This window comes from Giraffa tippelskirchi, chromosome 4 (genome assembly GCF_054371585.1).
Source record: "Giraffa tippelskirchi isolate mGirTip1 chromosome 4, T2T-mGirTip1v1.2.pri, whole genome shotgun sequence".
NCBI classification, from domain to species: Eukaryota; Metazoa; Chordata; class Mammalia; order Artiodactyla; family Giraffidae; genus Giraffa; species Giraffa tippelskirchi.
In genome coordinates, this window is record NC_137278.1 from 3269262 (window position 1) to 3294795 (window position 25534).

A 25534-nucleotide genomic window follows, 5' to 3' on the forward strand; every position below is an offset into this window, starting at 1 on the left:
AGACGACACTCCGCATGGAGCGCTGAGAAGCACCTGTGCTGAATACCAGACCCACATCCTTTGTCAAGGGAGGGAGGGGAGAGGGGCCTGGAGTTCGCGGGGGAAGAGGTGGGGAAGGTGGGGAAGTGGAGACCTGGAGAGACCCAGACCAGACCAGACCAGACCCGACCAGGCCCGGCGAGCACAGCCGCCTGTGTTCAGAGTGCTCAGAAGACCAGCTCTGCCAGATGGCCAGCCCATGCAGCCTGTCTTCCCCCCGCCTCCCCCCCATACACACACAGGACAGGCTCAGCTAGAACCTATGGCCAGAGGACTCACAGCTGGGTGCCCAACCGGTCCTCAGAAAAACCACTAAAGAGCCCAACTGCTCCCATGGGCAAAACTTTCAGACCCAGGTCTGGAGGAGGAGAAAGATTCCATCATAGTGGGCACCTGCCCAGATCCAGGACCGAACCACCGCAAATCCACAGGTTTAAGGGCCACCAGCAGAGAGCCGGCCATCACCAGCGCCAAGACCAAACTTCTGAGAAGCTCGGAAGAGGGGACCCGGAGGTGACCTCTGACCTCATGACCAACCCCCCCCCCCAGACCAGGCCGACGTCGGAAGGGCTTGAGTTCCCCCACGGTCCTGGCGAGGGTGGGGAAGGGCAGCAGGCTCAGAGCTCAGCTCTGAGCTCCCAGGAGAAGGGGCCCCAAGACCTCAGCACCGCAGGAGACGGGCAGCGAAGACAGGTGGGATCCCCGCCCCAGTGCAGCCGACCCCGGGGTCTCCCCAGGCAGGGGTGCACGAGGGCGGCCAGAGGGCAGTGATGCCCCGAAGGGGTTAGGGGGGGCGTCCAGCGGGACCGGGGAGGCGGGGAAGGAGAGACGCAGGACGGGCTGATGCGCAGCCGCGCGGCCGGCCTCGGACCCCGGCCCGGGAGGGAGGGGCGTGTCCCCAGGGCCGTGTCCCCCCGCCGAGCCCGCGAGCGTCCGCCCCGGAGGGCTGGGATCCGGCCGGCCGACCGGAGGAGGCCGAGTGTCCCGAGAAGCCCGGCGGGAGAGGAGACGCCCAGAGCCCGGGTCCCCGCTCGGCGGGGCGGGCGGGGTGCGGCCCGGCCCAGGCGAGCGCCTCCCCAGGCCCGGGCGCCGCCGGCCAGCTCGGCGGGCGGCGCGCGGCGCGAACTTGGGCACTGCGGCAGGCTAGGGCGGGCGCGCCGCGGAGTTCGCGGGAAGTGCGGCGGCGGGGCCCGCGGGCGGCGCGAAGTTGGGGTACCTGCGGGCGCCGGCCCGGTCCGGCCTGCGGCAGGAAGTGCTCCGGCGGCCCGGCGCTCCGGCTCACATGGACTTTCTCCGGCCGCGCCCAGCACCGGGCCGCACCGCGGCGGGCGGGGCGCGCGGGGGAGGCGCCGCGGGCCGTTTAAAGGGACAGCGCGCCGGCCGCGCGCGCGCACTCGCCGCCCCGGGGCGCGCCGCCCCGCGCCAGGTGGGCGCCCGGGCAGGGGCGAGGACGGAGGGGCGGCGGATCCCGGGCGGGGGCGGCCGATCCCGGGCGGGGGCGGCTGGTCCGCGCCCCCTCCGCGCGCCTCCTCCCCGACTCCCGGCGTGCGACCCTGCGCGGGGCTCGAAGCCGGGGCCGGACGCGGGCAGGACCGGGGCGCCGACCCACACGCTCTGGAGGTGTGGAACCCCCGGTCCTGGGGCGCCCCCTCCCCGCGGCGGCCGCGCTAGCACCGGGATGCCGCGCCGTGTGGGGCCGCCGGCGGGAGCAGGTGCGCGGCCTTGGCTGCCACGGACGCCCCGGAGGCCGGAGAGCCGGGACGCGGAAGAAGCGGCGGTGGCCGGCGCCTCCTGCGCCGAGCCGGGTAACTGCTAGCTGCGTGAACGCGGCCGGGTCTGCTTTCAGGCCCGGCGTGATCTGGGCGCACTGACTGTTAGTGACTCCCCCCGACCCCAGCGACTCCCGGTTTGCTAGAGGCCACCCTCCTGTGGACAGAGGTGTTGTTTTAAAACAAGGGCGGACAAATAAAATCAGCCACAAACCGGAAAGGACCCTCAAAAGTCCCCCTCAGTCGCCCCCACCCTAACCTGAGGCCTGGGGTCAGGACAGGCTGCAGTCGCCCTCCCGGGTCAGAGACCTCCTGGCTCACTGCGGGGTCCTTGCAGGAAAATGGGGCGGTGCCGAGTCGTGGTCCTGAGCAGAGGGTCACTGGGGGGAGGGGCTTGTTGTGGAGAACAGGTTGCCCACCCTCACTTTCACCCCCAGAGTACATTCTGGGCCCCTTCGGGGTCAGAGGCTGGGGCTAAAGCCCTGCAGGACAGTTAGCCAAGGTCATTCCTAGGACAGTGGTCAGAAGCTGGTCTAAGTACTCCTGTCCCCATTCTCGTGATAGGTCCTTGACTTTGGTCATGGACTGACCCATGACCCCATCTCGAGGGTCTGCACAGAAAGCCTCCCCCCACCAGCTCACTCCTGCCTTGCCTGGGGGGGAGGTATGAAGCCTTAAGGATGCTCTGGGTACACCCCCAGAACCCCACTTAGACCTAAGCCTGTCCCAGGCCCCTGCCTTCTCCCAGCCCCACGCATGCCTGCAGGGTAGTCTGACTGTCCTGAGGGGAGTCTTATCAGTTGGAGACACGGTCACGCGGCTTGGCATGTGATCCTGACAGGTAACTGCCTCCTGCTCAGCACGGACTCGGGACGGGTGGAGGCTGGGGGAGGGGGTGCGGCGGGGGAGGGAAGCCATGCCCTGGCCTAGAGCAGCTTTGCAGCCCCAGCTTGCCACTGGCTCTTCAGTGTTATTAGGACCTCGGCTGTGCAAATGCCCTGGGGCCCTGGGAAACTGGGGCTTCTGCAGACGACACCTCTGAGCACTGAGGGCCCTCTCTAGCCACTTCCAGGCAAGGGGTCAGGATGTGAGAAGCCATCCACCAGGCTCCAAAGTGCCCCCTGCCCCATGCCGGCGGCTGGGGTCGCCGTGTGGATGGGGTCTACAGGTGTGGCCACTTCACAAGCGCCAGGTAAAGATGGGGCAGGGGTGCTGGCTGTTTCACTCACTCGCCTGGGGATCTGGTCACACCTTTGAACATTCCAGTAGCTTTTATCATTCATATTTTCTAAATATGAAAGAGATTCTTTCTTCTTTAATGAAGGACATTTGGAAAATATTGAAAAGTTTTTAGAAGACAACAGATAACCCACAAGCCTGTCTCCAAGGGTGAGGGGCTTCAGTGCAGCTTCTTGTGCATTTGGGGGGGGGGTGTGTGCAAACCATATCTGCACATCTTAAACACTACTTCTGAACACCTGAGAATCCAGGCCTGTGCTGTGTGTCCTGTGAGCTGTATAACTCGATTTTCACAGCAGTTCTATAAGTTGGTTCTGTGTTCCTGTTTCACTTAGGAGAAAAGGGCAGCTTAGGAAGAAAACGCAGCCAGCCTCGGATTCCTCCTCACTCCGGGTCCCCCAGCAGGCAGGGTGGGGCGTGGTCCCTCCGTCTGGACTCACAGACGTTAAGAAGGGTCAACCTGGGTTAGCTGATATGCAGGCTGGGCGGCCCCAGTCCCCTCATGAGGGATCTGATTAGCACCGCAGTCCGTCTGAGATGCCAGCAAGGGTTTTCTCAGCTCGGGAAGGCCTGGCCTGGCCTCCCATCCTGAGCTTTCTTGGTCTCTAGCTTCGCTTCACGCCTTTTATCCAGAGAGTGTCAGGTGGGGCGGAGCCGGCTCCCGAGGTAGAGGGATGCCTTCCTCCCCCATGCTCCCCGAGTCCAGCCCAGTCAGCTGAGGCCTCCGCCCGCTGTGCTATTGTCCTGGGCCCCATGCAGCACGGGGCCCCCCACCCTGGGGACCCCTGAAAGCCAATACTAATCGGCAGGTCTGCAGGTGTTGCCACATCAGCTCTGGGAAGAGGCTTGTGTCTTCCATCGAGGCTCATCTCAAAGAAGATCAACGTCCATCAAGCGCACCAAGCCTGAGACCAACTTGGCCAGGCGCCTCCCTGCCCTGTCCCCTTGGGTGGCCTGACTGTGCCCATCTCTGTCCCCTGTCGCCCCACCACCTCAGCACATGGCAGCGCTTCCTTCCGGCAGCTCCGTCAGTCCAGAGCCCAGGGCCAGCACGGAATCCCCATCTCAGCCTCCTCACACCCCAGTGCTAACGGCTCTGCCGCCAGGCTGTGTCAGAAATCTCACCGCCTCTCACCCTTCCCACTACAGCCCCGCCATCTCAGGTCCCTGCAGCAGCCCCCTGCCCCTGCCCCGCTCCCGTCCACCCCCTCGAGCCCCTGCTTCCACATGACAGCACAGAGATGCTTCTACACATGTCAGATCACGCCCCCCACCCACTCAGCTCCCTCTGTGCCCCCATCTCACTTCCCACTCAGAACACAAGCCTGAGTCCTTGCAATGGCGGTACCTGGCTCCTCACCCCACACCCGCTCCACTCGGCCACGCTCCCGTTCTAGCCACGCTGGCTCCTGCATGGGGCTTCTCATGTTGGCGCCTTCTGGCCCCAGGGCCTTTGCACCTGCTGTTCCCTCTGCCTGGACCTTCTTCCCCCAGTGTCTCTGAGGCTTGCCCTACGGCTCCTTTTAGGTCTCTGCCCGGATGTCCCTGGACCGTGGGCACTCCTGACCCTCCCGTGTGAAACAACCAGTTGGGCTGTTGCCGGCCAGCTCTCCCTGACCTGACCCTGGTACGAATCCACTCTGAGGTTCAGAGCCCCTGTCTCTCGGCTTGGGCGCAGGCTCCCTGTCTTGTCCACAGCCCTGGCTCTGACCTGCGGGGTACCCGGCCCGGACCAGATGCCCACAGACATCTGAGGGGTGTGGGAGCCTGAGGGGTGATATGTGCTTGGTGACGAGGGACTGGGCACTCCCTTCCCCACCTGCCTGAGTTCTTGGTGCCACTTTCCTGTCCTCAGAGGGTCCAGGGTACCCAGTCAGCAGGAAGGGAAGCAGTAGGCAGGAATGCCAGGTCAGACCCTTGGCCGGGAACCGCGGCGCTGAGAACAGACTCCAGCATCGTAATCAGCAGAGTGAGGAAGCAGGTCCTGTCGGCTGCCTTGAGTGGGAGCTGAAGCCGCGACAGCGCCTGGTCCAGGCCAGGCGGGGAGCAGAGGAAGGCCTGTCTGCCTCCTGCCTGACCTTTGCCGGCAGGACACGGAGGAGCCCTGGCTGGCACAGCCAGTGTGTGCGTTCTCAGGGGAGCCTCCAGGTCTGTGGCAGGGGGGCCACCTGACTTCCCATCCAGTCCCTCCTCGGAAGCTGCCCCCACGTAGGGGCTTCCCAGGCCTTCGTGGGGAGCAGCCTGTGGAGGGTTTTCCTGCAACTCTCAGAGCAGTGTTCCCAGCAGAGGCACAGTCAGCAAAGACCCCTCCCCAGAGCAGGCGGCTGTCAGGAGTGCTGTGCGGCTCCCTTTCCGGCTCCGAGCGGGGCCCTGGCCGCCCCATTAGCAGCCGCGTGCCAGCAGTCCACAAAGTGCCTCTTTGTTAGGCCCCTGCTCCATGCCAACCAGGCCAGCCACTCGCAGGCCGGCTTTGAGCAGGGTCCCCGCCCTCCCCCAGACCTGCAGAAGTCAGGCCTTCCAATGTAGTTGGGTTTCTCCCCACCTTGTCCCCAGCTCGGGGTGGGGAGTTCACCCCCTCTTTTAATACTGGAACAGTCCCCTTCCAATCCTACGGCCTACCCGACGAGTCCCCCACCCTCTGGGAAGTCTGCCAGCCCTCCAGGGTGGCGCCTGCCCAGGCCTGGAAGGAAGCAGGGGGCTGCTCACTGTCACTGCCTCTCTGGGCGACGACAGCCTAGGACAGTGGGCAGGGACCTCCCGGGCCACCCAGGGCCCAGGCCACCCTCCAGCCAAAGCCCAGCATGGGTCCTCCAGCCGGGCACCTCTCCAGGGAAGCGCCAGCCTGCCCTCCAGGGAGACCGCCTCTGCTTTTGTTCCTGGCAGAGCCTGGAGTTCCCCTTTGCCTATCAGGGTGTGTTGCCTGCAGCTTCCAGGCACTGGGCAGGATGGTGGGGAGATGAGTCTGCAAGGTCCACCCACCCCAGATCCTCCCACAAAGGGTCTGGCAGCCAACCTCCTGGAGACAAGCACCCAGGGCCGCCCGGAGACCCTTGCGGTCCCTTGGCTGCTGCCTCCCACTGTCACTGCTGTTTTCATGGCAGTATTCTCACTGGAGAATTAGTGAGTCCCCCCTCCCAGGGATGGGCCACTCCTCTGCCCTCCAGGTGACCTCGTGCTCATCTCGAGGGTCTTGCTGGGCCACGGGGCACTCCTGTAGGCACTCCTGGCTCTTTCCAGGGTCATGGCTGAGCTTGCTCCAAAGCCCACCATGACCTGCAGGGCCCAGTGGCACCTGGCTCTGCCTGGCAGGTGCCCATCACCCCTGGCAAGGCCTGCCCAGGGGTGTCCACCTACCCCAGACTTGAGACCAAGCTTGTCCTGCAGTAAATCTGGGGACAGACTCCAGGACTCCAGCCCCCCAGCCAGCCCACGTTCGGCTGTGAGTGGCGACTGGACCCCACGTGGGGGGGACTGTGAAACTTCTAAGCATCTGATGGGAAAGCCTGGCCATCCTGTAGCCATGAAAGCTGGGGTCTAGGGCAATGCCCAAGGGCGAGGTGCAGGGAGTGGGGGAGGGGCAGGTGGCATGCCCAGAAGGGCTGGCAGGGCCTCAGTGACATCCCACCAGGCCTGAGTGGCTGGCCTCAGCCCTCTCCCCACCCACCCACGCTGTCCTTGAAGCACCCAAGCTGCCTGTCTGTGCTGGCCGTGTCCCCTGCTCTCACTGCCACAGGGCCTTTGCACCCGCCGTTCCCCTGCCTGGGAAACCTCCTCTTCTGTGCTGGCAAGCGAGCTCCAGTTGGTTCGCCCTTCAGGCCGAGGTCGTTCACCTGGGCCCTCAGGCAAACCATCCTGACCCCTCCCCACACTGGCCCTCACACTGCTGGGCCCCTTCCTTTTGGCTCACATACAACTGAGCTCTACACTTGTGAGCAGATGGTTTAATCAAGCCCCAGGAAGAGGAGACAGGACTTGTTCAGAAGGGGGGACTGCGGACAGATGCTCCAACAGCCTGGGGAGTCTGCAGGTAAGGCCGTCCCCGTGCTCAGGGGGGGTGGGGGCAAGCAGGCAGAATGCTTGTCTACAGACATCAGGTCCTCCTGGAAGTCCTGCTTTGTGCCAGGCCTGAGACTCCACCCTGGAAGTCGATGGAGAACGTGGCAGGCCAGGGCTGCTCCCCCGAGGCTGATATCCCAGACAGACAGTTTAAAAAAAAATATCATGGACTGAAAAGTGCTATGCACACAAGGAGGTACCACTTTATCCGCTAGGATGACGAGAAGGAGAAAACCAAAACAAAACGAAAAACAGGAAGTAACCGGTGCTGTGGAGGATGTGGGGAAATTGGAACCCTCATGCAACCCTGGTAGAAATGTAAATGGTGAGGCGCCATGGAGAACAGTGTGCTGTCCTTCAAAAAATGAAACACAGAACTGCCATGGGATCCGGCAATCCCAGTCCTGGGTGTACGCTTCAAAGAACTGAAAACAGGGTCTTCCAGAAAGGTGTGCACCTGTTCATAACAGTCAAACTTGAAAACAGCCCTGGTGTCCTCAAAGGGTTGAACAATATGTACTGAACACATTTGATGGTATGTTGTTCAGCCTTAAAAAGGAAGGAAATTCTGACACAGGCTGCAGCGTGGATGAATCTGGAGGACATGGTGCTCAGTGAAATGAGCCCAAGACAGCAGGACAAACCCTGTAGGATCCACTTACAGGAGGTCCCTTGAGGAGCCAAATCCATAGAGACAGAAAATAGAAGGGGAGGGCCTGGGGCTGGAAGAGGGGAGGGGCGTGAGTGACTAGTGGGGACAGAGGGTCAGGCTGGGAAGGTGACAACGTCCTGGAGATGGACATGCTGATGTTTGCACAATGGTGTGAGTGTGCTTGATGCCCTTGCACTGTGTTAAGATGGGACTTCCCTGGTGGTCCAGGGGATAAGAGTCCCCCTGCCAATGCAGGGTACACGGGTTCAATCTCTGGTCTGGGAAGACCCCACATGCGACAGGGCAACTAAGCCTGTGCACCACAGCTACTGAGCCCATGTGCCCTAGGGCCTGTGCTCTGCAGCGAGAGAAGCCACTGCAGTGAGACGCTGGTGCACCGCAGCCAAGAGTAGCCCGGCTTGCTGCAACTAGAGAAAGCCCGTGCAGCCACAAAGACCCAGCACTACTGTGCTGTGCTTAGCTGCTCAGGCGCGTCCAACTCTGCAACCTCACGGACTGTAGCCCACCAGGCTCCTCTGTCCAAGGGGATTCTCCAAGCAAGAAAACTGGAGTGGGTTGCCATGCCCTTTTCCAGGGGATCGTCCCAACCCAGGATCAAACCCAGGTCACCCGCAATGCAGGCGGATTCTTTACCATCTGAGCCACCAGGGAAGCCCATGAATGGCTGTTGTGGGTTGCCATGCCCTTTTCCAGGGGATCTTCCTGACCCAGGAATCAAACCGGGGTCTCCTGCATTGCGGGCGGATTTTTTTACCAGCTGAGCCCAGTTGCTGCAACTAGAGAAATCCCGTGGAGCGACAAAGACCCAGCATGGCCAAACACAAACAAAAGATTAAGATGGTGGATTTTATGTTATTTATATTTTCTACAAGGAAAAACAAAGTACCACGCCGGGCACTGAGAGGAGGAGGTTGTTGGCCAAGGTGAGACCTCGGGGTAAAGAGGAGGCAGGTGGGCAGGGCTGAGGGGGCAGGGACGCTGGAGCCAGGAGGAACAGGCTCGGGGGTGGGGCCTGGGGCGAGGGGCGGGGCGAGGGCTGCCTTGCTCCGACCGCCTGGAGGTGAAGAGGAGAAAGTCCTGTTAGACCCACTGGGGCCCCTCCTGGGGGCCAGGGAGGGTCGAGGGGCATGGGCTGGGTCCGGATGGGGAGCCCGGAGGATGAAAGGGTCAGGGGTGCAGCATTCAGACAGTCGCTAGGATGGTGGTCCATGAGGGCCGTTTCCTCAGGGCGATGGGAGCACAGTTTGGGGGATCAAGCCCCCCTGGGAAATGACATGCGGCCGTTGCTGCTCCAGGGTCAAGGCCCTGGGGAGTCAGATCAGACTGGGAGGGGGTTAGAGGCTCGGGGGTGGCGGGCCTGCTGTCAGTAGCGGTCACGCGGTCTGTCCTGGTCTCATCCTCCCTTCTCGCGCCGGGCCGCACAGCCGACCCTCCGCCCTCTTCCAGACGCCTTCCAGTTGGTCCCGACCCGCCCTGCCATCCGGGACCCTTACGTTCTGCGCCACCCTCCGACCCGCCCCCAGGCTCTGAGGCGCGACTCGTAGAGTGCAGATCCCCGGGGGGCCGGCGCGCCCGTGGGGGTCTAAGTTGCGCTGGTCCACACTGGGATCTGCGGGGAGTGTCCTCTGCCCGGCCCAGCCTGCCCTCCGCCTGCAGGACCCAGGCTCCTGCCTGAGACTCACAGGCCCTGCCAGCTGGGAGCCAGGGGGATCTGGGGGATGGATGGAGGTCCAGTCAGGAGATGCTCTGGCAGCTCAGACCGCAGGCAGGGACACCGAGTCTGGGGTCTGCACGCGAGGCAGCGGCTCACATCCCGGGGGCCTCCACTGAGGCCAGCAGGAAGGGCCCCACAGACTCAGATCCGGGTCTGGTCCTGCGAGGAGCACCGGGTGGCTGGGGTCCGAGGCAAACGGAACTAAAGACCATCCCTTCCGCAGGGGTGGCAGGGTCTACACGGTGACCTGAGGGAGGCCCACAGGGCGCGGCTGTCAGCAGAGGCCTCCCCTCCCAGCAATGGCGGGGCTCACACCCCGAAATCGGGCGTCAGCCCTCACCTGGCCAGCTCCCCAGGCTGGGGCCTCCTTGGGGGACGAGTTATGTGTCCCCTCTGCCCTCTTGGCCTCCAGCCCTGCTGGACCGTCACTCCCGTGCCTGTGGCTACAGGTGGGCCCAGCACCTCCTGGGCCTCTTCAAGGGCACCCTCACCTTCTCCGTAGGGAGTCGTGAGGTTTGGTAACAGATGAAGGCCACATGGCCGTATCCAGTGCAGTGGTTCCCACCCCCCAGGGCAGTGGTTTCACTAGGCTCCTAATACCTCACCGTGGCTCCAGCAGTCCACACCCGGGGCTCTGGGGCGGCAGTGCAGACCGAAGCCCTTTGGTGCCGCAGCCCTGGTCCCTGCTGGCCATGGCCATCACCTTGTCATCTTTCTTTTGCCTGGAAGTTCTGAGCAGGGACCTGGTGGCTCAGATCCAGCCCGGGGAGGGACGTGGTGGGCCTTTTAGTCACCGGGTGCGGCCTTAGCTCAGGCCTGGGCTTTGAGCTAACGTCTACGTCCGCATCCATCTGCGGTCCCATCGCCCCTGGAGGCCAAGCCTCACCAGGGGGCTCCTGCCTCAGGGCTGGGGATCTCCGGGTCCAGGACATGGGTCCTCTGGGCACTTCTGTGCAGGAAGAGCCCATCCAGGGAATTAGGTGCCTGCAACCATGGGAGGGTTTGAACTGTGGTGTTGGAGAAGACTCTTGAGAGTCCCTTGGGCAGCAGGGAGCTCAAACCAGTCAATCCTAAAAGAAATCAACCCTGAATATTCATTGGAAGGACCGATGGTGAAGCTGAAGCTTCAATACTTTGGCCACCTGATGCGAAGAGTCGACTCATTGGAAGAAAACCTCTGATGCTGGGAAAGACTGAGGGCAGGAGGAGAAGGGGACGACAGAGGATGAGATGGTTGGATGGCATCACCGACTCAATGGACGTGAGTTTGAGCAAACTCCAGGAGATAGTGGAGGACAGGGAGGCCTGGCGTGCTGCAGTCCCTGGGGTCACAGGGAGTCAGACTTGACTTAGCAACTGAACAACAGACGGTGAGAGGGGCATCGGGGAGGGAGGAACCGGACTGAGTGTGGGCGCCACAAGCGGGCGGGGGCTGAGGGTGCAGGGCGTGGCTGCCATGCCCCGTGTCCACAGGGGACCTGCCGTGCTCCCCTCACCACCCCCACCCAGCTGAGTGAGCCACGGGCTTCTCTGGGGTGGGGGCTCACCTGCCTCTGGGCGGGCGGCAGCGGGCGCCGACACCTGGAGATGGCGTCTCTCTTCTTGAGGACCAACAAGGCCGCCCTCTCTTTCATCCCCACCAGGGGAGGGATCCGCCCGGGGCCGGTTGCTTGCAGCTGGAGGGCCGAACAGGTGCTGGGGGCAGCACCTTTCATCACAGAATCCACTTCCCTTCCACCCCCGGGCAGAACGTGTTGGTTTCCTAGTGATCATTCACCTTACAGACCAGGCCGGAACACCCGCCCGTTTGGGTTCCCACTCGTGGCTCCCGACCTAGGCACGCACTGGCTTCGAGACCTGGAGGTTCCTGAGCTCGGGGCTGGGTCCCTGGGGGGAAGGGGGGCTGGGCCCACCCCTGCCCGCACGCTCTCTTACAGATCAACCCCCCACCCCCACCCGCCCCGCAGCCACCAAGTGGGTCCGCCGAGGGTGGGGCCTCGTTCGTGGTGGGTGGTGGTTGAGGAGGGCAGCTCTGGGATTGAGGCTTACTCGCTTGGCCCCAGACCCCTCCCAGAAGCCCTTCACTGGGGGCAGCCCCCACGTCCACTGGACCACCTTCTCCAGCTGGGAGTCGGGTCCGAGAGCACACCCATCGCTGGGGTGTGAGGAGCCTGGGACCGCTAGGTGAGGCGCCGTCTCCCAGGCGCAGCGTGGCCTTGGGCTGGAGCTGGCGTGGGGTAGCTCTCTGCGCTTCTGACTCCTGACCCGCCCCTCCTGGCCTCAGTCCGCCCTGCAGGGCAGGGCGAGGGGCCTGCCGCGCTGGGGCCGGGGCCATCTGCAGGCGCCTGTCGGGCGAGTTTGGATCCCTTGCACAGAAGGAAACTGGGTGAGCTTTTTGGTTTCTTGTCAGAGGCTGCAAACCCGTGGCTCGCTCTGCGCGTGAATTAGGGCAGCGCCGTTTTGGTTTCTGGATACCTCCCCTCGGTTTAAATTGGATGCTCAATCGGCTTCCTCTTTTGTCCTAAATTTCCCTCCAACATCTAGCGCAGCTGTTAAGCAGCTGCTTCTGCCTGATCCTGAGAAGGCCGAGGGGCCAGGCGGCCACGTGACTCACCTTCCCCCAGGAGGGACGGTAGGGTCTGGGCAGGGTGGGTATGGCAGCGTCAGGGACAGTCACTGCCTCTGTGGGATGCAGGAGAGAGCTGGGCACAGGTTCCCCAGGGAGGAGACAGACAGGATGCAGACAGCACTTGGGAAAGGTTTTGACAGCTGCATCTAGAGACACCCAGGTGAGACAAGCAGAAGGACTTCTGGGGGCCAGGTCCTAAAGAGGGGCTGATTTTCCAGGGATAACTGAGCAAAAGGCAAGCACCCATGCCCATGGGCACGTCTGGAGGGAGACTTCCTGCCCCTGAGACCCAGCTGACAGCGGCCTTGAGTGACCCTGGACACAGTCATTAAGAAAGTGGAGGGACTGCTGAGTGCCAGCCCCGGGGACACGGGGCATCTGTGGTGAGTGTGTGCCTGTCCCCCAGTTTACATGTTAAATCCTAGACCCCAGGAGAAAGTATTCGGAGGTGGGGCTTTGGGGAGCCCCACCCTCAAGAATGGGATTGTAGATGAAGACCCGGAGAGCACATGCCCTTTCCACCGTTTCCGTGGTGTCTGGGATCCTGGAAGCTGCCCTTGCCAGATACCTACTCTGCTGGCCCCAGGACCTTGGACTGCCAGCCCCAACTAGGAGAAACAGACAGGAAGATCCCCTAGAGAAGGGGATGGCTACCCACTCCAGTATTCTTGCCTAGAAAATCCCATGGACAGAGGAGCCGGGCGGGCTACAGTCCATGGGGTCACAAAGAGGCGGACATGACTGAGTGACTCACACTTTCACTTTTTGGGAGACGCAGATGTTTGCTGTTTATGGGCCACCAGGTCTGTGATGTTCTGTCTCGAAAGGGCTGAGACAGGACAGTCCTGTTCATTCACTCGCTCATCATTCGACAAAGGGCCAGGTCTCCTTGAGAAGGTCCTTCTAGAGGTTTTTCCCTCAGGTCGTGTCCCTGAGGTCAAGATGAGGGCAGCTGATCTGCCCCCAGGCAGGCCCTGCAGCCTCAGCCTCGGTTGCCGGCACCTTCCTGGAGCAGGGGGCCAGGAGAGCTTGGCCCCTGGTCCTTCTGGGTTGCAGGGGCCACTGGAGCCCACTGTGCCCTCCTCCCTGTGGCCCCCACCCAGAAGGAAATGCTGGCCTTGAGCTGCATTCCCCAGAACCCCTCCCAGCCCCTGGGAGGAGCCGTGTCCAGCAGCCCCGTCCACTCTGGGCTGTGAGTCCAGATTCCCCCCCACATTTCCTCTCCCCTCTCTCGCAGGAGGAGCTGGTGGTGGAGAGAAGCAACCCCCGCCCTCCCCAGCACAGGGTTGGGAATAAGACCCATCCCCACGCAAACCAGTTCTGAAGACAGTGGCCAGAGGTCCACTTGCGGGAACCGGAAAGGCAAACGGAGCCGGGACGCTTGCCTCCCAGCTTGGAGCTGCCTCTGCTCCAAACTGAGGATACTTGTGTGCGCACATGTCTGCATGGCACACACACGTGCACACACATGCGTGTGCCGGCCAGCCACACGGCAAGGGGGAGGGGCGGGGGCGTCACAGGGCTGCAGCCGCTCTGAAATGCTCTTCAGTGACTCGTCCGCTCGGGACACCGGTGGGTGTCCAGCGCAGGCTGAGTCAGCTCCAGGGTGTGGATTAAGGAGGATAATCGTGTTCGTTGGGGCACTTTCATGCATGGAGCCGGGGCAACAGGGTCATCGAAGTACAATTTGAAAAGCATACAAATAATTCATGTTCCCATTATGTCACAGTGTTGTTATAAATGATGAATTCACGCTTAAAACCCAGGGGCATATCATCAAAGAGCTACCTACCACCCTCCCCACAGGCAGCAGAGGCCCTCTTAGTTCTGCAAAGCAAAGTCCACAGGTGGGCATTGGGCAGCAGCCCAGGCCTGGAGGAGCCCAGGGCTGGAGGAGCCCAGGGCTGGGCAGTGGGCAGAGGGGGCAGGGATCCTCCAGGTCAGAGAGACACCCAGTGCCACCAGCCCAGGGGGCAGCACAGCAAAGAGAGGGGAGGGGGTGCTGGGTTCCACTGGAAAGATCTGGAAACCTATTCTCTGGTTACGTGAGCCCCATTCATGAGGGTGGCCGATGGTCAGGGTGAGCAGCACCATTCCTACCAGCGGGGGCCCCAGGTTGTATGGGGGGGGAGCTCACCACACACCTGGCTACGCCCAGCCCTGGGCTAGACCATCCGTCTCCCCATCTCGGCCTCAGACAGCTGGTGCCGGGCTCCTGAGCCCAGTAAGGGCAGGAAAGTCACTGCTTGCTGCCTGGGGAAGGGGCCGCCACAGCAGGACAGCCGACTCTGCTTGGTCCACCAGGAAGGAAGGGCTGCAGCCCCGCCCTGGCCTCCTGGGCTCCGGGCCGATGTCACCGTCCCCTCAGTTCGGGGACACGCCTCCCTCCCCGGGCCACCTCTGCCGGACCGATTGATTCGGTATGAATATTCATGCGGCATTTCAGCCAGGGCTAGTCATTAATATTCCAAGAAAGCAGAATGGAGCTGCATCGGGTTCTCCTGTGATGAACCGGGGTCACATGCACTGATGGGCACGCGGCCTGGGCCTTGCCGATGCTTGCATCAGCCTCCAGGGCTTTTGTCTGAAGACACTGTCTGATCGACCCACCAACCAACCGCAGGCAGGCAGGTAGCACAGAAGTACAGGGTCCAGAGGGCGCAAGGGTGTGGGGGCTGCCCCAGGCCCCTCCCACTCTGACCACATGGCCCTCCAGACCTCGTATCCCCCCTTCCCAGGGCGCTCTCCCTGCATCCATGGCCCTCTGTGTACTGAGGATATTGAGCAAGGCCCCACATCTTTGGTTTCTCTCTTGGGACACAGAACAACACCTGCCTGCCCCAGCGTCGAGCCAGGCCGCCTGGCACTCTGGGCCCTTGGGGGTCCTGGCTTAAGCCCTGCCCCACTCTGGCCTGGGCCAGTCCCCACGGCCAGGATGGCAGGTGCCCAGAGTTGGGCCAGCCGGGGTGGGAGAGCTCTGCTCAGCCCTGACTCCTGAGAGCTTGCCTGTGGCCGGGGTGGTGCACTCGCCATCTCTTGGCTTAGGAAGACGAGCTGACTCTGGGGCTGTGGCGGGGTGCCTGGACAGGGGGCGCCCGGCAGCCTGCCCGCCTGCCCGCGCAGGCCCTCCCGGCATCGGTCTGCCACCCCCTCAGGCACAGTGTGGGCCACACAGCGAGAGCCACAGCAACCCTGCCGGAGGCCCCGTGTGACACAGCTGCCAGCCTGCCTGGGCATGCTGCCTGGCGGGGCTGGGGGAGGGCCAGGCCCACGGGCGCTGAGTCAGCTGCTCCCGCGTGGCCCCGTCCCTGCCTGGGCAAGGATGCTGGTGAGGTTGGGGGTGAGGAGGGGTGGCTCCCATCTTGGGGAAGCTGTCAGATGGCTGGGGATTTTCTGGAAAGTGGCTCCTGCAGGAGCCAGGCATGGAGGGGTGGCGGGCGGGGTGGGGGTGGGGGTGGGGTGGGGTGGGAATGAGAGGAAGGGCCTTCCCGGAAGACAGGCCCTTTCCAAACAACACCAAAAAGGGAGAAGGGAGAGGACTGGCCTGCGGGAGGGAAGGAAGCGCTGAGTCAGCACCGAGCCGGCCTCCCTCTGCCAATCAGGCGCCGGAGGGGACAGGGACTCTCAAGGTCAGCGGACGTCAATACCCGCTGGCGTCCCAGTGGACCGCCCTTCCTCCGCCGCGGTGGGGGGCACGGTGCCCCAGAGTGGGGGGGGGGGGGAGGGCGGGGGGCGCGGCTGCCTGCCCTGGCCACCCTCCCGGCGGGGGCGGCGTCCCTCCCCCCTGGGCTGTGCGCTCAGGAGGTCAGGGCGGTCGGAGGACACAGCGGTCTGAGTGTGGTCTCCCTCCCGGGACCGCCAGAAGTGACTCTGGAGCCAAGAGGGCATCTCCGAGGGCGCCTCGTCCACCCCTTTCCCGGGGCTGACTTCCTCAGATAAACCTCTGGTTTCTAGAAATTCCCTTCTTGCCAGGACCCCTCTCCCGCAGTTGCCTCACTTCCCATGGGCAGCCTCTCCCACCCTGCGGGCCAGGGTGCTCCTAGGAGGGAGGGCTCCCCAGGTGGCCGGCCAAGAGAGCCCCAGCACCTGGTGGCAAGGAGGCCACCGCCCAGCCCTCAGGCCCTGTCCTCTGTTCCAGGGAAGTGCCTCCCCCTTCCTCCTGCACCGTCCAGCTTCTGCCCCAGCCTTGACCTGCTGTCCTCCCTGCCCAGGGTCACCGCCCCCGAATCTGACTGTTCTCACTTCACAGGCCCCCGGTGCCCCCAGTCTCCCACGCTTGGGCGCTGACCGCTGCTGCCCCCCAGGCCTCACCGCCCCCCCCGCCCCTCCCCAGCTCTCCCTCGGGCACTGCTCCTCCCCTCCCCTGGCCAGCTTCCTTCTTTGTGGTCACTGTGCCTGCCTGCCTGCCCTCCTCAAGCCTCCCCGATTCCCAAAATCAAGGCCCACTGTCTCCACCACCAACACGCCAACTAGTCCAGAAAGCAGGGAGGGAGGCCAGGCCGGGCAGCCTGTGGAAGCCGCAGAAGGTGGGCCTCCCGGAGGCTTGGGCATGGCGAGGACAAACCTGGGACGGTGCTGCCCGACGGCACCCGCTCCCCGTGAAGCCAGGGCGCCCAAGAGGGGTGTCTCTCCTGGCCGGAGGGCATGGCCCCACCCGAGCCTCGGCCAGGCTGTATCCAACAAACCGCACCTCCCAAGGGTCCTCCGGTACATCTCGAGGGCCAAGGCTTCTGTGAAGATTGTACCGACTCTGCCATCAGAAGCTAAACCCCGAGAGGACTCGGGTTGGTTCCTACTGATATATCAAGTCCCATACAGTTCCAGGGCCAGCAGCAAGGCCACCCTTTCGTGGACCCGCAGCTCCCCTTCCAGGGGCGCTTTCCGGCCACCCCGGCTGCGGAAGAGGACGTGACCCTCATCACGGAAGCCAGGGAAGCCTTCTCTCAATAAAGATAAATAAGAATGTGCGTCTCATTATTCCAACTGCTTTTTGGCTAAAGAACCGTAACTTGGGTTTTCTGCCAGTATTTCTCCTGTGGGTGTCTTCTCTGAAACTGAGTGCACACTGTATGCGCAGATCCAAAGCCTATGGCCATTTCGGCCCGAGAGGGCACATCCTGTCTTATAAGGACCATACGCACTTGGTTGTTGAATTCAGCCAAGTGACCCTCACCAGGCCCTTCTCACCCAGCACTTACCAAGCCCCAAGGACAGGCACTGGCCGTGGAAGCCCTGGCCTCCAGGCACAGAGGGGCCCCTACGGTCCAGCACAGTGACTCCTTCTCCAGCTTGGCAATGGCTGCTTTTAAAAGTTTCCCACCGTACTTATGAAAAAATGGCATCTGTGGTGTTTTGGGCCTGTTATATCCTCTCAAAAAAGGTATCAACTTTTTGAGCTTTAAACAGTCACGCCATCGACATGTTAAAAAAATAAGTTTAATGCAGGTGGCTCATTTCATAAAGAATTTCACAGGCACTGAGGACCCCAAGCAGCTTGTGTCCGCACCACCGCGACCCCCGCCCCACGGGCACATGCCCACTTGGTAGGGGGGCCTCAGAGTAACACAAGTCAACGAACACCACACAAAGCTTTTAGGAAACAGCAGGATTCAGTGCAAAAGATTCTCTGCAGCGCCGAGAAGTGGGGGTCCACGCGGATCGGCTCCTCGCCTGCCATCCAGGTAACTCGGACAGACACGCTCCCCGCTCCCTCTGAGGAGCCCACCGCTGACCTTGAGTGGACAATCGCCCGACAGAAGTTGACGACAAACAAAAAAGCACGGCTTACAGCCAAGTTATTTTTTGCTTTCTTTACCTGATTTGGGTTTTTCTTCCAGAGGCACACAACTGCCCTGACAGCCCCCCTGGCCACTAGGCAGCCTGGCCAGACGGGGTTGAAGGGGCCACTGCACGTGCCTGGGGCTGTGGGGACAACTTGGGGTGGAGCATTAGCCTGCCTGTGGCCCTCCCGTCTGAGGCCCTAAGCCCTAAGTCTGACTGTTGTCCCAGCTGAATCATTCAGTGCCCCTTGCCTGCCTACGAGGCCCAAGGCCACCCTGGGCTCATCTGATGGAGGTGGGGGAGGGAAAGTGCAAGACTCTAGCCCTTTGGTATGTTCTCTCTGCAATCGGAACCGCCCTGGCCCACTGGTTCTTTCCTGGCCCACATTCACTCTTGCTTTGTACTCCCAGCTGCTCTAACAGCTGCCGAGGCAGGAACAAGGGCCACCGAGTCCCTCACTTGGCGGTCCAGCCTGATGTACCCACGACACCAAGAGGTGTTTCTTAACGTACAGCACTCGGGCCACCTCTGATATCTGCTCCCGACACACACATCTTAATCTTGGACGTTCCCTCCAGGGAAGAGGCTGAACCCCGCATCCCCTCCCAAGCCAGAAATACACTGAGTTGCCCGCCTCAGAAAGTCACACTTGAAGAGATGATGTCATCTGGCCGACATTCTCAGCAGACCTGCCCGGGAGGAAGACAGGCGTGCCCTGGAACCAGCATGCCCCCTCCTGATCTAGCAACCTGCCAAGTGGACTCAGGTGACACGGAAGCCGGTCTGGGACTCAGGACACCTTGCAGGGTGACATATGGAGGACAGTGTGCGGGTCGAGCCAGGATTTGGTGGCCCAGGGCGGAGTGAAGAGCTTGGTGGCAGTGCGGGGCATCAGCTGGTGGAGCCCGATGTTTCCCTAAGGCTGGCGCAGGGACTGGGGGCCCACAGGAGGGGACAGTGCGGCTGGGAGAAGCCCCCTCCAGGTCTGCCCCTGGGCACCACACCCCTCCCAGGGGCCTCTCACACCAACACTGGTGATGCCAGTGTCTTGGAGAGAGGACAGGAACCCGGGCTCTCCAAGTACAGACTGGACTGATGGGTCCCCTCTGGAATAGCTGGGAAAATGCAGGTGGACCCACAAGCAGGTGGCCCCAGGGATGTTGCAACGAAAGCACACACAGAGAAGGGAGGAAGCAAAGACCAGCAGGAGCCAGGGCACCAGCGTTCCCTTCACAGAAAAGTCTCCGCTCTTTCTGGTCCCAAGCCAGAGACGCCGGTGCGCAGGGAGGTCGTTCCTGTGGGACGGGGTGGAAGGGGCCCTGACCTATCCCAGCAAGAAGAGCACCCCTCGTAGGGGCAGCTACAGCCAGGTTGCCATCAGCCGCCTCCAGAGGAGCCTGCGGCACGCTCACATGTCCACGAAGACCATGAAGCACCAGCCCAGGCCCCCGACCAGCAGCATGGTCACGTGGATGCCGTAGACCAGCAGCTCGTTGAGGAGGCGGAAGTCCACGCGCCGGCGGCCCAGCAGCAGCAGCAGCGCCGACAGCTTGAGCTGGAAGCGCAGCAGGACGCGGACACCCAGGTACTGCAGGCAGAAGAGGGCAGCCAGCGCGCCCCACAGCGCAGCCGTGAAGAGGCTGCAGCTGAAATACAGCAGGAAGCGGATGAAGCCGTAGAGCCAGCGCGCCCGGACGTACACGTCGAAGTTGTTGTACTTGGTGCGGGCCGGGCGGGAGGCACGCGCCGGGCCGCATGCGGCGTGCAGGCAGGTGGTGTGCGGGCCGTGGAAGGAGCGCACCCGCCGGGGGATGGGCATGACCGGCATCGGGTCCGGGCAGTGGCGGCGGCGCTAGCTCGCGGCGGCGGCAGAGTCCCAGCGGCAGTCAGCATAGGCGTTGTGGGCGCCTGGGCCTGGGCGGCCGAGGCTGAGCACCGGGGGAGGCAGGGGCCTGCAGGGAGAGTGACACGAAGGGGAGCCGGGTCAGCCAGGACACAGCCAGCCTAGGACTGCCGGGAGACGGAGTCCGGGACTGGAGAGCCACTGAGTTATCGTTTTCAAAAGGCTGAGGACACTCGAAGGGACCCACAATCACGTGGGAGCCAAAATTCCACCAGTGACACCAGGAAGAAGGGTCGGGACAGAAGGTGCAGACCCCCCAGTGCAGTCAATGCTAAAATAGGAGAGAAAGGGCCAATAGAAACCCCGGCTCACCTCCCCTCCCCAGAGGCTTGGTGAGTCCCCTGCAGTGGACTCAGTGTCTGGCTTTTAACTGGGATGCCCAAGGCTGCCTGCATTTCTGTGGCTGCTTTATCCAGGGCGAATAAGCCCCTGGGTGGCAACCAGCACAAGACAGGAAAAGGGAGAGGGTCCCCACTGAGCTGATTGGGTCACTCTCTTTAGCAACTTGAGAGGCCAAGTGCTGGGGATCAGGCAGCTGGCACAGGGCTCTGGGCTCCCCCGCGGCACCTGAACCCCGGTGCTGTCCTTCACCAGGAGGGTAACCTTGGGCAGGTCACCTCACCTTCCGAGACCATTCATGCTCTGCACCATGGGGATGCCAGCAGCACTGGGCTTCCAGGGGTGCTGTAGGAAGCAGGCATTACTGGGCAAAGGCTGCCCATGCCTGGCAGAGGAGGAGATGGCAGCCCAGGGCTGGCCAGTGATGTCATCGCAGGGCATGGGACTGGACCACCGGAGAGGAGAAAATAGCAAGTGGCTCTCTAGCTTTGCCTAGCAACTGCCGTTTATAGCTGTGCCTGGGTCGTGGATGGAAAACACAGAACTGGAAGTACAGGATGCGTAAAATCGGAGCGGCAAAGTTGAGCACAGGCCCTGGGGAGGCGCTGCCTAGGGCATCGGCCTCCCGTCACGTGGCGTGCAGCCTCGGGGCCTGCAGAGGGGCTGGTGCTAGCTAGCTCCCTCTCCCGCCGCCCACGTGCTGCTCTGGCCGGAGCGGGAGGAAAGGGGAGGCCGGACGCGTCCACCCTTCCCTGCTCACAGGCCCAGCCCTGCTCGCAGGCTGCGGCCAGAACCAGGTCTGACAGCATCTGATGGCACTTAGACTTCGGTGCTCTGCGGGGTCGCAGCCGGGGGCGGGCTGCTAGCTATCCTCCCGTTGCCCACCTGGCCGCGGGCAACGGGTCTGCGCCACGGGCTTCCAAGTAGGGGGTCGAGCGACACCCACGTGCCCCTACCGCCCGCCCCCCAGTGCTAGGCCCTCGACCCACAGAGGCAGGGCCGACCCGTGGCGCCCCTGGGAGCCGCCCCGCCCCGCTCGGGCACCCTCGCCCGCTCACCCGCTGCCCTCTCCGCGCCGGCGCCCCGAGCCGCGCGGCCCCCTGTCCCTCGGGGCTCCAGGAGCAGGGCGGCCGCATGGTGCCGACGGCGCGGCCCGGACCCTCACGCGTCCCCGCCCGGGGCCGCCCCGAAGGGCCAGGGGCTCCCGCGCCCGGCGGCCGGCGGCGTTTGGCCCAGCGTGGGAGCCGTAGCGCCGTCCCTCTGCGGCCACCGTAGGACTTTCCTCACACACACCCCCCACCCTCCGCCCGCGCCGAAACGGACAGCGCCTCCCTTCCCCCTTTTCCGCGTCGACCCCGAGCGCCCGGAACTCGGCGCTTGCCCCCTGGGCGTAAGTGCGTGCGTGCCTGCGTGCGTACGCGCCAGGCGCGCGGCCCGTGACGTACCCCCGGACGCCACCGCCCCAGGTGCCCGGTCGGCGCTTCGGCCCGTCCTGCGCAGGCGCAGATAGGGGATCTGCGCGTCGGCGTCCCCTCACCCCTTCCAGGCGAGAGCTCCTCTGCACATGCGCCTCTGTGTCCCGGGCTGTGGGCAGTGCGCAGGCGCGCGCCTTTGGGGCAGTGGGGTCTTGCGGTCTGTAAAGAGCGCGTGTTGGTGGTGCTGCTGGGGTCGGCGCCGGTCCTGCGTGTCTGCCGTCCGGCTAGTCTGGAGCGGACTGGGGACACCACCCACGGTCCCGAAATGTAGGGAGTCAGGGCGGACTGGGTGACACCACCCACAGATGTCAAGGTCCCATGTAGGGACCCGCAAAGCCCTGGGAGAGAGAGATTGTCGGTGTAGACGTGTTTTAAGTATTTTAATCTGGTCGAGGTCAGGGTAGGGGAAACTTAACACTCCTTGGATGTAGTTGGCAAGTTCCACCAGCCTGAATTCTGTCGGGTGTGGAGAATCTGTTTCCACAAGTGGGAGAAGCTGGTTGCACCCGCAGTGCCTGGGGTCCTGGTCTTGTTGGTGGTTTTTGCCGCCGGGTGCTCTAGGAGAGGCCAGTTCCTTGGGCACCCTTTGCAGAAGACAGTTGGGTGTTGACCTCCGCTTGGCTGACCCTCCAGGGCCGGAGCCCCCACCCGACAGCACTGTCACTTACGTGTGCAAGGCCTGACCCCAACCAGCCCTCACCCCGCCCCTGTCCTAGGGGTGGGGCGCGGTGCTTGGGGACAGGTGTGGTTCTGTGCCTTCAGCTGCCGCTCTGCTGGTGAGGAGAGTGACCGGGTCATTATGGAGCGGGGAGGAAAGGGCCCAGATCAGGTCAGGGGACAGCAGGAGAAGATGGGAGAGCAGAAGGGTATTGTAAGAAGGGATTATTAAAATGCACCTTCTCTGTGGCTGGGCCTCTGCAGTTGATCCCTGCTTTGTACCCTAACCAAGGGTGCTGGTTTTCTTCCCCAGACCCGAGTCCAGCCCTGTCCCTTGGAGACGCCCTATCCAGGCCCCCTCCTCAGCCCTGTGAGGAGGCCCCATTGCTCCTGTCCTTGACTTGTCCATTCACACTAGCTTTTTCTGTCCCTCTGCCTGTCCTCCACCCCGTGAGCTCCTATTCATCCTTTAAAACCCCAGTCACTATCCCCACCTCTGGGAAGTTGCCTCCAACTGTGTGACACCCCTCCCATGTCTGCCCCCCCCCGCCCCGCTTGGTGGGGGTGAGTGATTCTGACTAATCTCAAACCATACCCTTTCTCCACTTCAAAAGCTCCAAGATCTGTTTACGGGTTGGCCTCCCACTGGCTCAGTTTCCTTACCATAGCGCACACAGTAAGACAGATGTCTCTATCATGATCTAGTCCGCACACGCACACACCATTAAACAACTCCAGAAGCTTCACAAACTACTTCTCCTGACCACACGCTCTGCTCCGTTCTGTTGCTGCATCTGCAGCCCGACCACCGCTGGGTCAGGAGCCACGAGGCTGTGTCCTCAGGGCCAGCTCAGTGGGAGGGCCGGGGGAGACCCCTGACATGTGCTGCGATTTTTCGCAGGCTGCCCCTGAGGAGGTGGGGGGCGTCCAGTGGGGGCTCCCCCTGTCTCCATCCTCCCAGGCACCCCTCTCTCCCTGCTCCCCCGCCCCCACGTCAGGAGGACATCTGTGATGTGGGCAGTGGCCGGGCGCCACCTGCTGGAACAGGGTACATGGTGTCACAGAGCCAGGCCTGAGACTGAGTGAAAGGTCCAAAAAGGGCCTGAGTCCATTGGGGCTTTGAGTCCCAGCAGCTCCTGATTGTCTGTGGAGCTACGGTGGAGCTGAGTAGCCTTTTGCTGCAGAGCCCCCTTGGCCCGCAAACCCTCTACTCTCTGCCTTTGCAGAAACCTAGTTCGCCCCTGCTTTAAACAAATGTTTGTCACAGCTCACAGAGACTGGTAAACGTGCAGACCGCCAGGTTGGGACGGTCTTAGCCACCCCCACCCTCCACTGTCCCTGTGCTTGCTGGGGAGCAAGGATCCGGTCACTTCAGGGGCCAGACCTGGAATGGCTCTTTGCCACCCAGAACGGTAGAGGCTGAGTGACCCCTGACATCAGGCTGCCCTGCAGGTTTGGGTGTGGGGAGGACTGGCCTCTCTGCAGTTGTGTTCTAACTGTCCAGTCCTCAGGCAGGGCCAGCGTGACTTCCCACCCCGTGACAGTGGGTTTAATCCTCACGAGTGTCCCAACAGCGTAGTCAGGCATGTTAGCCTGCAGCGATTGGGTAGTCCTGGTGAGCGGTCCTACAGTCACCTCGCCATCAAGAGACGGACTGCCATATGACCCAGCAACGCCGTTCCTGGGCATATGGGCAGACAAAACTCTAATTCAAAAAGATACCTGCATGCCAATGTTCACAGCAGCACTACTCACAATAGCTGAGACATGGAAACAACTAAATGTCCATCGACAGAGGAATGGATACAGAAAATGCGGTGTATGTGTCTTCGGTCATAGAAAGAGTGACATGCCATTTGCGGCAACATGGATGGACCTAGAGATGATCATACTAAGTAAGTCAGACAGAGAGAGAAAGAAAAATACTGTAAGATACCACCTATATGTGGAATCTAAAATGTGACACAAATGAACCTATCTATGAAACAGAAGCAGACTCAGGAACATAGAGAACAGACTGTCGGTTGCCAAGGGGGAGGGGGTTGGGAGAGGGCCGGAGTGGGAGGTTGAGGTCAGCAGATGGAAGCTCATATAGAGAGTGGCTAAACAGCAAGGTCCTACCGTACAGGACAGAGAACTAGAGTCAGTATCCGATGATAAATCATAATGGAAAAGAATATTTTAAAAAGGATATTAAAAAAAAAAAAGAATGTAGAATGTGTGAAAATGATTTTGTGTTCAAGGGAGTAAAACTGAACACCACCACCACCAAAAAACAAGTTGGAGTCGATGAATTCCCTCCCCTCGGCTCTGGGCTGCCTTAGTGACCAGATCCTGAGGCCAAGTGACACTGTGAGTTCAGGGCCGTGCAGCCTCGTCCTCAGCCTCGGGGATGCTCTTGGAAGCCCCAGTCATGACGCCGTGAGGCGCAGGCCCACGTGGGGCACTGGGACAGCCCGTCGTGGGTGGCCCCGCTGAGCCCAGCCTTGGGGCATCCCCGCGCAAGCATCAGACCCGTGAGTGGGTGACTCTCTGGGGGATTTTGACCCCAGCCCTTTGGGTCACTTGTCCACTTGAGACTGCCCAGCTGAGCCCCCAGCTCAGAGCAGGGAAGCCCTGTCTGGGCCCTGTGAGCGTAACAAAAACGGGTGCTATTTTTCCAGCACCAGGGTGGGGAGGTTGGTCACATCCCCCGGCGGTTTGAGCGAACATGTCATTTCAAATCCTCATCACCGCCTTCAAGGGAAGTCGTCTTGCCTCCACTTCACAGATGAGGAAAGAGATTCTTTTGTTCAAGTCATGCCTGACTCCCAAACCTGGGATGAACCCACCACGCACGGATGGCTAATACGTGGCACGTGTACTGGCCCATCTCCTCCAGACTCCCTGCAAACATCACTGTTGGTTGGCACTGCTGTCACCTCCTTGCTGGTCCTTGGTTACGGAATCCCAGCCTATCTGGATGGCATCTCTCATCCCTGACGTGACTCCTACTTTACCCCCGTGAACCAGAGAGGACACCCCTCTCCTCCACATGGACCCTGGCCAGTGTGTCACGAGGGCCAGCTGAGCCCCCAGAGGTCACCGCAGACACATGTGTGCAGGCGCGTGTGCTCAGTCGCGTCCGACTCTTTGCGACCCCATGGACTGCAGCCCGCCAGGCTCCTCTGTCCATGGGACTCTCCAGGCGAGAAGACTGGAGTGGGTTGCCATTCCCTTCTCCAGGGGGTCTTCCTGACCTAGGGATTGAACCTGTGTCT

General features: G+C 62.2%; 2 protein-coding genes and 1 long non-coding RNA gene across 7 annotated transcripts in view; 1 reads left to right on the forward strand and 2 right to left on the reverse strand.

The window, feature by feature from the left end:
- Positions 1 to 1378, reverse strand: part of NACC2 (NACC family member 2) — an 82828-nt gene extending 81450 nt beyond the window's left edge. Inside the window, exon 1 of one of the 2 annotated variants that reach the window (XM_081590641.1) lies at positions 1256 to 1378. The gene's annotated coding sequence lies outside the window, so the exon portion shown is untranslated. The remainder of the gene's footprint in view (positions 1 to 1255) is intronic. The other variant, XM_081590642.1, reaches the window with a different exon arrangement.
- A 6051-nt stretch (positions 1379 to 7429) lies between these two features.
- Positions 7430 to 13840, forward strand: LOC145545774 (uncharacterized). The gene is made up of 7 exons (XR_014082180.1): positions 7430 to 8699; positions 10595 to 10751; positions 11134 to 11353; positions 11554 to 11674; positions 11775 to 11876; positions 12338 to 12502; positions 13357 to 13840. It is a non-coding gene; the product is annotated as an uncharacterized LOC145545774 (long non-coding RNA).
- A 3693-nt stretch (positions 13841 to 17533) lies between these two features.
- Positions 17534 to 21644, reverse strand: TMEM250 (transmembrane protein 250). 4 transcript variants are annotated; one of them, XR_014082181.1, is made up of 3 exons: positions 21201 to 21385; positions 18493 to 19852; positions 17534 to 18175 (listed from the first exon to the last, which is right to left on the reverse strand). XR_014082181.1 is itself a non-coding variant. In XM_081590645.1 (2 exons), the coding sequence occupies exon 2, from the start codon at positions 19726 to 19728 to the stop codon at positions 19309 to 19311; it is 420 nt and encodes a 139-aa protein (XP_081446771.1). In that variant the 5' UTR covers positions 19729 to 19852; positions 21588 to 21644; the 3' UTR covers positions 17534 to 19308. The 4 variants fall into 4 exon arrangements, 3 of the variants coding, with proteins under 3 accessions (XP_081446771.1, XP_081446770.1, XP_081446772.1); XM_081590645.1 differs by lacking the exon at positions 21201 to 21385 and adding an exon at positions 21588 to 21644 and having other exon boundaries at positions 17534 to 19852; XM_081590644.1 differs by having other exon boundaries at positions 17534 to 19852.
- Between the last annotated feature and the right edge of the window lie 3890 nt (positions 21645 to 25534).

Coding starts and splice junctions, on each gene's coding strand:
- TMEM250 (XM_081590645.1), bottom strand. CDS start 19,728: ATGCCGGTCATGCCCATCCCCCGGCGGGTGCGCTCCTTCCACGGCCCG.